Source organism: Poecilia reticulata, linkage group LG14, assembly GCF_000633615.1.
Source record: "Poecilia reticulata strain Guanapo linkage group LG14, Guppy_female_1.0+MT, whole genome shotgun sequence".
In the NCBI taxonomy this organism is placed as follows: domain Eukaryota; kingdom Metazoa; phylum Chordata; class Actinopteri; order Cyprinodontiformes; family Poeciliidae; genus Poecilia; species Poecilia reticulata.
The window spans coordinates 16,072,349-16,085,236 of NC_024344.1; the positions used below are offsets into that span (position 1 = coordinate 16,072,349).

At 41.4% G+C, this 12,888-nt stretch overlaps 1 protein-coding gene across 4 annotated transcripts in view; it reads left to right on the forward strand.

Annotated features, from left to right (window-relative positions):
- Positions 1–12,888, forward strand: part of abr (ABR activator of RhoGEF and GTPase) — a 135,384-nt gene that overhangs the window by 91,970 nt on the left and 30,526 nt on the right. For all 4 annotated transcript variants that reach the window (XM_008428046.2, XM_008428048.2, XM_008428050.2 and 1 more), the window contains 2 exons: positions 2,150–2,247; positions 2,342–2,473. In XM_008428046.2, coding sequence (XP_008426268.1) covers positions 2,150–2,247; positions 2,342–2,473 — 230 coding nt within the window. The remainder of the gene's footprint in view (positions 1–2,149; positions 2,248–2,341; positions 2,474–12,888) is intronic.

The following is a 12,888-nucleotide window of genomic DNA, read 5'->3' on the forward strand; positions in this document are numbered from 1 at the left end:
CAAAACAAAAAAAGAAAGCCCCTCTAAATATGCTTTCTGTGGCCTCGTTTGAGTTTTTGGGTCGGGGTTCATACATTTTTTTTAGGAGGAAAGGAAGTCGACTTTCAGAGAGTAGGGCTGCAACTAATAATTATTTTAGTAATTGATTATTCTAACATTTAAACAACTAAAAATGGCCACATTCTACAGATGTAACCATGTAAGCATTTCTTAAACAATAGCAGAAATACATTAAAATATGAAAATAAACAATTTAGTTCATTTCTTCAAATAAGAAAACATGCATTTTATTGCAACAGATGCAACGACAGCATTACTTTAGTAAATCTGAAGCAGGTGAAGCTGAAACTATGCCACTTGAGGAGTTTTAGCAAAGACAGATATACGGAATATAAAATATCTGTATTTTTGCACAGTTTTGACTTAGGCTAAATACTCCCAATAATGATTAATCGACTACTTATTTCAATAATCCATCCATCACAATTCATACAGATAGTCATTTCAGCCGTAGTTTCTGCCAGCTGTGACTATAAGAGAGCAGTTCATGGATACGGCGGAGTTATCAACGTTGACAGTTGCCGTGGCGACTTCCACATGCATTCAAACCTCTTGAACCTCACCGCAAACTTCAAAGTTTTTGGTATTTTTTGTGATTGGCCGACACAAAGGAGTAAATATTTGTGTAAAATGAAAAACAATAGACTGTTTTTTTCTTTGCTGTTTTGATTTTTTTTTCTTTTTTGCCAATTAAAACCTGAGAAATGTGGTGTGCATGAGCATCATGGGCATGTTTCTCTTTAGCAGCAACAAGGAAGCTGGTTAAGAAAACCTGTTAGAAAATGTCTAATCTGGGATAGCATACGCTTCATCTACAGCTCCAAATCAGCTTCATGTTAGAGTGGCCTAGCAAAAGTCCAGAGCTGATTAAAATTTGCATGACTTGAATGTGTCTCTGAATGTTCAAATCTTACCCAAAATTTGGTGGTTCTGCAGCGTATTGATTCACCACACCTTTAAATATATATATTTTTAAGAAACTTCAAAAAAGGAATAAATGTTCTTCTTTTTTTCCCTTCTTTCAGTTAAAATAAACTTTTTGTTATTAAATATCAAGACATATGCAGCTGTCTAAGCAGCTACATGTATGTAGGGGAAGTGTACAATAATTGCTTCATTCCCCACACGGTCCAGCTGAATTCCCCTCCGCTGAACTTCCCTCATACCACTGGCACTAATCTCTTCCTCACTGGGACGAATTATGCCCGAACCTTTCAGGATGCTGAGAAAATAAACAAAGATGGAGTCAAACCAGATGGAATAAGAATCCGTGTTCCTCTGATAGTTATCTGAATGCAGCCAAGGTGTGGATCAGGCTTTTCTTGTGCTTTCCATACAATGTTCTCTTAGTCTTTGAGTAAATATGCGAAGGTGAGATTCACACACATTCCCCCACACCTATCACTGTGAGAGGTCAAAGCGCACAGCCATCCATCATGCTGTCAGGTGGAGGCGTCCCCGGAGGACGAGGGCCGCGCTGCGCGACGATCTGGAGACGCATCACAGGCAGCCGGCAGCTCGATCCGCAGAAACCCGTTTACTGACTTGATTGGTTCATGAAGGGGGTGAGGGTGGGCAGGTCCCGGTGGAGAGAGGAATGAGGCTGTGGAGGAGAGGAGAGCAGCTGAGGCCGACGGTCGGCACAGACTGAGATGAGCTGAGAAACCAGGACAAAATGTCAACGTGACGCAACGAAATCCTGTTTAGATCTTCTCCAGTTCAACTTCTGCCTGCCTGCCGGCCGGCTGGCCGGCCAGCCGTCCGTCCGTCCGTCCGTCCGTCCATCCATCCATCCATACATCCATACATCCATCTTCATACCTTCACTGATTCTTCCCTCTTTCTGCTCCTTCCTTCCTGTCTCTATTGTTGCAGCTTCCATATTTTACGTCGCTGTGAAAATATTTGGCCGAAACTCTTCGCCATGAACTTTAGTGTTTGCAATTTCAATCTGACTTCAAAACGTTTGGAAGATTTAGGCAGGAGAGACCCGTTGCAGCTTCACTTTAAATCAAGTAGCAAAGCATGAAGCATTCAGATTGTATGTTTGTCTGATGAAACTCGTCTCTCTCTCTCTGTTCTCTGATAGATTTGTACTGCACCCTGGAAGTGGACTCATTTGGTTACTTTGTGAGCAAGGCTAAGACCCGGGTCTTCAGAGACACCGCAGAGCCTCAGTGGAACGAAGTTAGTCGCCACTCGACAAGTCGCCCCGTCGCCGTGCCTCCTGTCCAGTCAGCCGTTTTAAATTTCCCTCTCTCCCGCCCACATCGTTTTCCAGGAGTTTGAGATCGAGCTGGAGGGCTCCCAGTACCTGCGGATCCTGTGCTACGAGAAGTGTTTCGACAAAAGCATGCTTAACAAGGACGACAACGAGATCGTGGACAAGATCATGGGCAAAGGGCAGGTCCAGGTGAGGTCCGCCGGCCGGCCACCGAACAAAAATATGTCACGTTTGTTCCCATTTTCTCTCCGTGTGAGTCACTTTAATGAGCCGTCTAGCCTTTCTGTGCAGTAAAGTGGTTCTATGGTGGCGGCTTGTTATGAAAGCGGTTAGATTAACAGTCTGGGAGTAAATTTAAAGGGGGGTTTCCACTGTTTTGTTGGGAGGAATCTCTTTAAGTTCCATTTTTAAGTGGAATGAGTGGTTTCATTTTCTGCTTTGGTATCAATGTTGAATTGATGGTCCGCCGAGGCGTCGTGTTTCCATTTTTCCTTGAAGTCACGGGAAATCAAATAAAGCTCGGCTCCTTCTGTAACTTTCCTGCAATTCAGCACAACTTTTACAGTGAGTTCTGCCGCAATTCAATCAGTAGAGCCTCTCGGCATGAGGCCTCTGACTGATGGAGAAATGCTCCCGTCTTTCAGCGATGTCCCCGTTCTTCCTCCAAACTTGCACAGAAAGTGAGCGTGTGGCTGCTTATTTATAACCCTCCCTCTTGTGCTCTTCACATTTCAAAGGATGTATTTGTCGCTTTCAAGCCTTTTGCAGGGGATTTGTTTATGGCGTGCGGAGTCAACAGGTAAAAGTAGAATCCGTGACAAGGTTTTCCTTACAAGTGTCACACGTCGGATATCAAAGAAAGTGGGGCAAACATGAAACTTCTCCAAAATATCTTGTGCGCTTTGTTGTTTCTCCGCAAACCTAAATCTCCTGCTATAAATCTTTTTTTTTTTTAATGACTTTGGATGGAAAATGTTGAACCCGCATGTTATTGTTCACATTCCTTATTTGTTACTACAGCTTTCCATGCCTTCCCCTTTCAGTTTGAAGATTTATGCCCTTGAGTTTTGCCTTTGATTCCCTCTGAAAAACAAATGGAGTGACAGAAGCGCAGCACCAACCGTGCATCCTTCATGATCCACTCAGATCTCGCTGTGGTGTTTTTCTCCGTCTTTGCATCCACTCAGCTCGCTTCAGTCTAGCAGTTTAGCTCAAACTAAGTGAATGCTTTAGAGAACCGGGATTAGTTTCTACATAAGGATCTACGCAAGTGTTCTGCTGCCTGTTAAGGTTTTTCCTCCAGGATTGCCCTGTATTTAGCTTTTATCTGACTGCTGAAGAAAAGCATTGAAGCTACCACCACCACGCTTCACCGTTTAAAGTGCACAATATCGACTCAATTGCAATTGAAAGCTTTTAATTCCATCACTTGTTTTTTTTTTTTTTTTTTTTTTTTTTTTTTTTATTTATCTGTCACTGCACGCAGCATGTCCAGTTATACAGTGTCTGTAATATATTCAAGAACTCTTATGTGTTTCTGTTAGGGCCACAACTAACAATTGTTTCAGTAATCAATCATTCTGATGATTAATTTGATAATAAAATTTTTTGACACATTCTGCAGATTCATATATCCACTTAAGCCTTTTTTTGTGCAATATGTAAAAAAATAAGAAAATAAACATTTTATACGTCACTTGTTCATTTGTAGCAAAGGAATAATCCACATGTAAAAAACTAAAATTAACATGTGAAAAGTTCAGACTTTCTGCTTGACTTAACATCAGTACAGCGTAGAGCTAATCTGTTGATTATTTATTTTTGGATTAACTGATTAATAATTGGATAGCAAAGGGTGCTCAGAGGTTTTTTTTTCCAGAATTTTCAGTTTTTTTCAGTAAATGGCCTTTTTTTGATTCTCTTTACTCCAGTTAACAATCGATTACTAATTAAATTAATTGCTGATTATTCCAATAATCAATCACAATTAATAGTTGTTTCTGTCAACAACTTTTTTCTTGTCCCTGTGAAACAGAGTAAATAGGGGTGAATAATAAACGCCACACTTTTTTTTTCAGGAATTTTAAAAACCTTTCACTTTGTAATTGTGTGTGGCTTTGTCTTAAACTATTGTGTGAAATCTGAACATGACACATAAACGTTAAAGTGCTCATATGTGGAGAATGTTCAAAAGATAGGTCTATTTTTACACCACAGAGTATGAGAAACTTCAATAATATAGACCGCTACTGAAAAACCAAATTCCCTTTTCTTGGTTAAATGCAACAATCTCACCTTCAAATGAATCATGTTAGAAGATTTCATCTTTGATTTATAGCTGCACCGTATCCGACACCCTTAATGAAATGACTACCAGTCTGTGAGCCAAATGCTTCTGCTGCTGCTGCTGCTGGGAATTTCCGCTTCCAGACGACACCAGCCAAGAAAACATAAAAATAAACCAGCCACATGTTCGCTGGCTCTGTGTTATTGAAGGCGATCGGAGAATGGCATGTACTTTGTGAAGCTCTCAGGAGGATAGAATAGGATATCGCATCGTCTGATTGCCCGGGAATGATCCTCTGCACTGCAGCGACTGTGTTTGTGGATGTTGCCATGAAATTGATTGAAGATGTTCTTTTATTTCAAAATAAAATCCTTAAGCTGCTTGGCTTCGTCGAGCCACAGGCTGTGTTAGCACAGGCTTCAGACATGGAACGACTTCATGGTGCCTTGCACAGGAAGGCATGTGAAGTGTAGAGACTCGCACCAGGACCTGAGCTTGTTGCTTTGTTGATGAAACTGAGTTTGGAAGGAGCCTTCAGTGTTTTGTTTTTCTCTCCAGAGGCCATCTGATTTATTTAACAAGCTTTGCAGAACACTGACTGACCGTAAATGGGCATAGTGGTCTGTGAGTTTTCCTCTCTCTCTCTCTTCTTTTTTTTGTAACCACTGTTGAGAAAGTTGTGCACTAATGACTTCAGAGGATGCTTTTGTCACGGCCTTAGATCGTTTCTTCTAGTTGTGACAGTTTGCATTTGTAACTGTCTTTCTTTTTGTTTCTTCTCTTCTCTTTTCTTTAAAATCTGTTCCTACAGTGAAAACATGGTGGTGGCTGCATCATGCTGGTGGAGACACTTTTTTCTTTAGCTTTCTTTTTGGGTTTAGCTTCTCAGAGACTTCAGACTGAGGCAAAGGATGTTTACACACCTGATAGTTTTGATCGACTCGGTTTGATTGGGGACCAAAGTTGCAACATTTGTCGCATTTTCAGCTGCGGTTCTCTTTGACCCTGCACTGTGTTAAACGAACCAAACACTTTGAACAAACCTCTGACCAGGGGTGGCGCTGCAGCAAGAACCACTGAAGGAAATTATACCAAAACCTCTGAAGACAGAAGTTTTCTTCTTCTTCTGTGAACAAAAGCGTTTACATTTTAGCGGCTCTAAAATGTCTGCTTTGTCTTTGTTAAAAGACCACAAGTCATTTCTCCTATTTCTGTGGTCGCATTTGCCCAGAATGCCCTCCGCTGTAGTCCTGCTTCCTGCTTTTGGACGTGGCATATTTTCCACGATCTGCACTTGTGAGTTCATCCAGCCACATTTGTGGGAAGAGAGAAATCCTTAAAGGTTAGACAACACTAGTTGCACCTGTGTGTGCTTTATGGAGAGCCTTATCCACACGAGGAATTCCAGCATTTATTTCTCACCATGAAGCTGTCTGACGGCCTCAAACCAAACCAGATAACCTCTGACCTTTGAGGTCAGGTCGCTAATCCTCAGTCAAATGGCAACAGAATCAGGCTTACTCTCCTCTGGTCTTTCAATAAAATGGATTCTCAATAGGAGCTTGGAAAAGCTTTGTCTCCAAACTCTTTATATGACTAGTGTGGGCAATATGGACTTAAACATCATTAATTGGACCTTATCAATTAAAAAATCTGAATTCTTACAAGAAATGTAAGAATTCATTTCTTGTATTTATTTACTTCGAGCAGGTGATGGAGTCAAAACAGAAGGAAAAAATATATCTTGACATAATCTGTTTAAAAAGGTAGAAGATATGAGATCTGATGATTTCCTCCCCCTCTCACATTCATCAAAATATACAGTCATTTAAATCTCCCCAGGCCAAAGAAACCCTGAAAGTACTCTCACATCAAATGGCACTTAAATCTCTCATAACTGAATATACAGTCGTTTAGCACATTTTGTTTTTATAACATCTCAAATATTTTTGCTGTTTGTCTACTTGTTGGCTTAAATAGATGGTGGGAACTTAATCAAGCTTTAAATTTGTTTTACTGAAAAGCAGAAACTCTTGTCTTCAGAGGGCTGGTTATATAACTGTTTAGGTGAACAAACGTGGTGCTTTGCCCAGTAGAAATGCATCATAATCACGCAGCTTCAGCAAATCTTTGAATTGGTAAACCAAACCTCCCCTCAAACCAGCACCTCAGTTCTTGTGGCTCAGGAGTTTTATGACCAAAATCACTCTAATTGTTAGGAAGTCTTCTTCTAAGACGAGGCAATGGCTTCGCCGGGGAAATCCTTCAGATAAATAAATCCCTTAGACGATCCCGACGGACGGCACATTGTGCCGTTTGGACTGAACGTTCTGTTCTCCGCTCTGTTTGTGGAAAACGTCTGTGCTATCTTTCAGTATCGCCGCTTTTGTTCCGTCGCGCGTTGCTGCAGCTTACATTTCATTATGCGGGATCTCCTGTGGAGTCGAGTCCCCGGCAGAGGGACAACACCTCACCCAGCGGAGCCTGGGGGCCTCGGCGAGGTGTAACCTGATAGTCCTGAGCAGCTTCCCAGAAATAACGAGAGCCAGAAAAGTTGGATTACGGTCGCAAATAGACAAAAGGGCGATAAAGTTGTTTGTCTCTGAGAGCTCTACCCTCTCTCTCTCTCTCTCTCTCTCTCTCCCTGAAACTTGCAGTGGTGGACAGTGCTACATGCATTAGCTCGGCGTTGCAGTAATGCGAAGCTGTGGGTGCTGAGGGGTTGTAAAGTTTGAGGCGAGCACTTTCATTTCCACTTTAGAGAGGAGGGCTCCTACATGGGGGCATTAAATGCAAAGTTTGGCTTGCTGTACAGAGGGGTTTTATTGGGGGGCAAATGCAGCTGCTGGGAAAGGGAGCAGGGGCGATCATCTGGAGAATTCACTTTAAAACTAAACGTACCAGCCAGGACGTCTAATTACGATCTGATTGCACTCATTAGAAATTTGTGGCGGAGTTCTGGTCTCTGGTTTATCTGCAAAATAGGAAGATACGAGGACCGCATTCATTTAAGAGATTATTCCAACCGCCCTACTGTGAGGGGTCGCTAATCATTCATACTGGGAGCAGATTAATACTGAGATGGCACTTGAAACTGACATTAGCATCTTGCGTTAGCGATTAGAACAATTAGTGTTGCTAAACAGCAGCATCAATGTGCGTATTACAAAGAGAGTAGATTTAGAGGAGGCTGGCAAAATTTGCAAAGCCTTTCATGTTTACTGATGAAGTACGTAGATGTCGACAAAGCAGCACGTTGTTTACAGATGGAGTTGATTATGGATCAATTTTAAAGTTTATACATTAATGAAAGCCTGTGGTGACAAGATCATAATATGAAGGAAGCTGATAAAAAAGAAAACAGAAAACAGTGGGCAGATTGTGATGCGGTGTGATTCACTGACGCAGACTTCTTCCATTAAATTAATCTTAATTTTCTGTCATTGCTTACGTCGGGGTTTACCACATCTGGTTTTTTATAGTGCAGAATTGAAACGCATGTTTAACGACAATAACATAAAAGTCAGATAAAATGCGTAAATTTTTGGGGGGGGGGGTGAATAGAGCAGGATTGGGCCATTCAGAGTGCAGTAAAAGAAAAGGCAGGTATTGGTTGCATACGGGCAAAAGAAGATAATTTGAGTCGCATTCCTGTGCTGTGTGAATGTAGCCAATAGCTCCTTTACATCTTTGTGCTTTTTCTGTCTTCACCTCACTGAAACAAAAAATAAAATTTGTTTTCCTTTCTCCAAACTTTTGAGCTTCCATCTAACCGGTCATTCGTCAAACGATCACCGGCTGATTTCTGCATGTTTTCCTCTGGTCTACTGAAACACTGCGCCAACCTGAGGCAGGCAGGGCAGTGAAATTCAGTCATTAACCCAGCAGAAAATGCTGTTTTTATGGAATTTATGTCTAAAACTCTCAACCGTTTTTTTTTTCTTTCTTTTTTCAATATATGTCACTTTTGTTAAAAATGTCTTCCCTTTGGGACTTGCGGAGTTGTGGCATCTCCTGCTGTGTTTGTTTTGAGCACAGAATTGGGATGTTTTTAATGAGTGTGTCTGTGTGTGTTTGTGTCATGCTTCAGTGTGTAAGTATTGATATAAATTAGCAACTAATACATGGAGTCATTTATTTTGTATCCGCTCCCCTCTCGTCCCCCCCGTCGTTCGACGCCGCGATCCGTCATGTTCCCACCCTACACGCCCCCTGCGGTCATACACACGCAATCTTACACACAGCTGTCAACAACACTAACAGATGGGGCTCTGCTCTTGTGCTCTGCTGCTCGGGGGACAAACCACAGGCTCGCATGCACACACAACTGGGTGATGGGGGGCTGATCCGTTGTAAATGATATCAATTACCAGCAGTAATACTCGGTGTTTATTAGCTCAGGCCTCTCGTTTGGTGAGATGTGTGTGTTGGAGCTTTAGCTACCAGGGTTGTGGACATTCATTTGAAATGGCAAATAATAAGACAAACTAAAGCATTATTTCTTCGTATTGAGGGTTTAATTTCTTTAACCGTTTTCCTGCGATGTGCAGTTTTCCTCAGCAACTATGTTTTTTAATTAGTCTCGTCTTTCACGCTCCTCCTGTTGCAGCATATGGCATTTTTTCTTTATTGATGAGGAGTCCCAATTAAACCGGCTTCCTCGTCAGTGAATCCTTGATCAGTGAAGCTGATAGCAGTGTTTTTGATGGATCTCGATGATTTTCTTGTCATAATCCAACAGAGGGGTTCATCCATCACAACTCTGTAGCCTTTTTGTCCCCGTTACAGACCTAATAACGAATCCCCATCCCCGCCTCACCTCGGGAATACGCTCACTCTAACGAACTATATTCAAACAGCTCATGCCAAACATATCAGATAAGCTTGTTTTTTCTTGTCAACAGATGAGCTTTGGCTGCTGACCTGCCTAAGCCAGCTGCTATGTTACACAAAGACAAAGCACATGATTTCATCATTTTTGTTTTGTTTGGATAGTTTTGATCTGATGTTCTGATGCTGCAAAATGTAAACGATTTTAAGTGAAACAATTCTGGAACTCTATTGCTCATCTTTTAAGTCATTATTATATGTGTTTTCTAAAAGAAAACCCTTTAATTGAGTCTTTTATGAGCCAACTTTATTCATAAAGCCTCTCAAAGTGCTGTACAAGACAAGTAAACTTAAGCTGCAAGCAGTAAGAGCTAAATGAAAACATTCCCAGTAATATTGTGACATAAAAGCCTGACAGGAAAAAGGTTTTCAACTGGGTTTTACGGGCCTCTGTAGTCAGCAAAACAAAGTCTAAAGAGTCTCAAAGCTCTGGAGCAACAGTTAGTTATTAACTTTTTACATAGAAAGGCTGGGAACAGAAAAGTTAATGTTCTTTTAACTTTAAGAAAGAACAAATTAAATTTAATGTCCGTTTCTGACTTTGAATTGTCAGAATTTAATGGGCCCGATACTGAACCTTGTGGGACCCCAACATGTTCCACAATATGGAACCAGAGGCAGAGTCGGGGAACTTGCTTGCAGGCTAATTCACCCAAACTACTGAGGAAGGATTGCATTTAATTAAAATACACTAATGGTTTTTATTTAATATGGCTGGTTTGCCACATAGGTATAGAAAACCAAAGGCTGTACCTACATTCCAAGCCATAAATAAACATCTGAATATGTTCAAATCAGTCTAGGCAAGTCGCAGCTTTACATCACCAGAGATCGGCCACAAAATACATTCTCAGCACGTAAGTGACTGCTATACTGCCTATGATAAGAAAACGTCCAACTAAATCCAGAATCCAGTCGGTAACAAGTTCACAAATCCCCAAACTGCTGCTGGCCTCTGTGCAACTCGGAGGCGTTAGACATGCTTCTGCTTCAGCAGAGATGAACGGTGCAGTGTGACCCGTGTAGGAAGAGTTAAGCTGAGAATCTTTTTTGATGCGTCCACCCAAGTGACAGAACAAAAGCACGATGTAAAAAGGTCACTTAAAGGCCGAAGGACCTCAACGGGACATCCTCCATAATGTCATCTGTCCCTTATCCCACGTCTCTCTGTTTCTTTCTTCATAAAAACACCACTACAGAAAATAACTGTGAAGTCTAAGGAAGTCCATCTTGCTAATCAGTCCTCATTATACGATTACATAATCCTTCAGGAAAGTCTAATGGATACACAACAGATGTATGATTTCCTACCAGAAACATTGCACATGTGGCACATGTGGAGCAGGCGGKGGGRGGGGARMAWAGRAATSRRAKCSSSRGATGGTGGCCAATTATGGGATGCTGGGAGTTAAAGTGAGAACAAAGGAGCTCATCACAGCCTGAGAAATGAAAAGCTCTCCAGAGAGGGACGCCATGAATCTGGGTGTGCACTTACCACCACCCGTTTGTCACATGGAAGAGTCAGAGTTCAGACATAATTGCCTGAAGGGGGGTTTTCAGATGCTTGAACAGTGAACTGCATCCAGATATAATTGATAGGTGCACGACAGAGGCTCTCAGTGTGACTAAAAGAGCTTCAGATTTTTTTTGTGTGTTGATGCCCATTGGGATCCGCTAGCTGTTTCTGAAGTGCTTTTCTTATTGTCTCACTTTTGTCGTCTTTAACTTTCTTACCCAGATTTCCCAAACAAAGCCGTTCCTCTGCAAACAAAGAAAGAAATAGCAGACAATGCATGTCAGTCCAAGAATAATTCATTCCATTTGACCATGTCCTCTGCGACAGCTTTTCTCGCTTTGTAACCTGCGACTTTGGGGGATAAAATAAAAACACTCCAGTTCAAGATCTTCTTCTCCTCTTGTTATTCCTCACACAAACCTCCGAAGTGCTCATTCCTCGGCTGTCCTCAAGCTGTACAGTTATTGACAACAGATGACAAAAGGATCACCTCGTCTTTTCTCATCGCAGTCCCAGTTTGACTCTCAGAGGGACAAAGCTCATTTCATGCTGCGAACTGTCTGCCAGGACATTGTGAAGCTCCGTCCCATGGATTATCAGAGATTCTCCACAGCTCTGGCTCTGTTAAATCCCTCTTTGGTCAGCACCCAGTTCTGCTTTGAGACCGGACCTTGGACCTATAACCACTTCTACCTGGGGTTAATAGTTGCAGTTAAAGTTGATGTTGGATCAATGCATAAAATCAAAATCAATTGGATAAAGATCTTGAAATTTTGTCTGAAATGGTAAAAAATAATCCCAACAATAAGCAGAGTTTTGGGGGAGTTTTTATACATCATTTAATATGAATTTACTGTGACAACGAGAAATCAGAATTCCTGTCACAACAAGAAAATTTATGATGATAAATAGGACTGTTGTAAAAGAATATTTTAGTAATCGAGTACTCTATAGATTATTTCAGTGCTCTTCCTACCGTTCGCTCTCGTACTCCCAGCATCTCGCCACACAATTTAACAATGTTTATTTGTCCCCCAAAACCGGGAAAAATCTGGGAAAATTCAACATCTGCTTCTGACTTTACACAACCTAATACTCATAAAAATTAAAAATAAAACAACGTTGTGGTGTTTTTCACCCAGTGTCCACATAAAATCACCAATAGTGGCTAATTTTCAGTCTCCTTGTAGAAATGCTGATCACAGTCTCTGTTTACATAATGGAAATATAAAAAATAATATATATGTGGATTAATTTAAGCAAGAGGGGCTCTACACTAGCTGTAGTAATTATGACTTATTTTTAATTTTTTTATCTCAAGGACAGATCTCTGTGGTAAACAGAAATGAGTTTCCAGTAAGGAGCAGATTTACATAAACAGCCCTGAGTGTCTCGCTGCCTTCTCTTTCCATAATCAGATTTCACATTACTTGCAGATTCTGGTCTCCACCACCAGCTTCAACTTGTTGGGGTTTTTTTTTTTCTTCCACCAAAACCCCAGAGGGACCAGAATACTTTCTTCCTCTTGCCCGTGTTGTTTTTGGCAACCTCCTGGCCAGTATTAAAGTAAGTGTGCCTTGGAGATGTGCTGTGTCCATGCTCTGAGAGCCTGGTCTGTCTTTTAAAGTGGTAAGCCAGCAGATCAGAGCCGTTCCTGGAGGAGTTGACATTTGTTCTTCAACTCTTTGTGAACCCCTCCCCACACACACATGCGCGCACACACACACACTCCACACACACACACACACACACACACAAACACAAACACACACACTACTCTGCAGAATGTGATGTGAAGCTTTTAATCAGTCACCACATTGTTCTGGTGATCTGTTCAGTTGTTTGTGGTTCCACACTCCAGATTTCAGAAAGGTGACCCTTTCTGAAATCTGTTTTTGGGGATGTGATGAA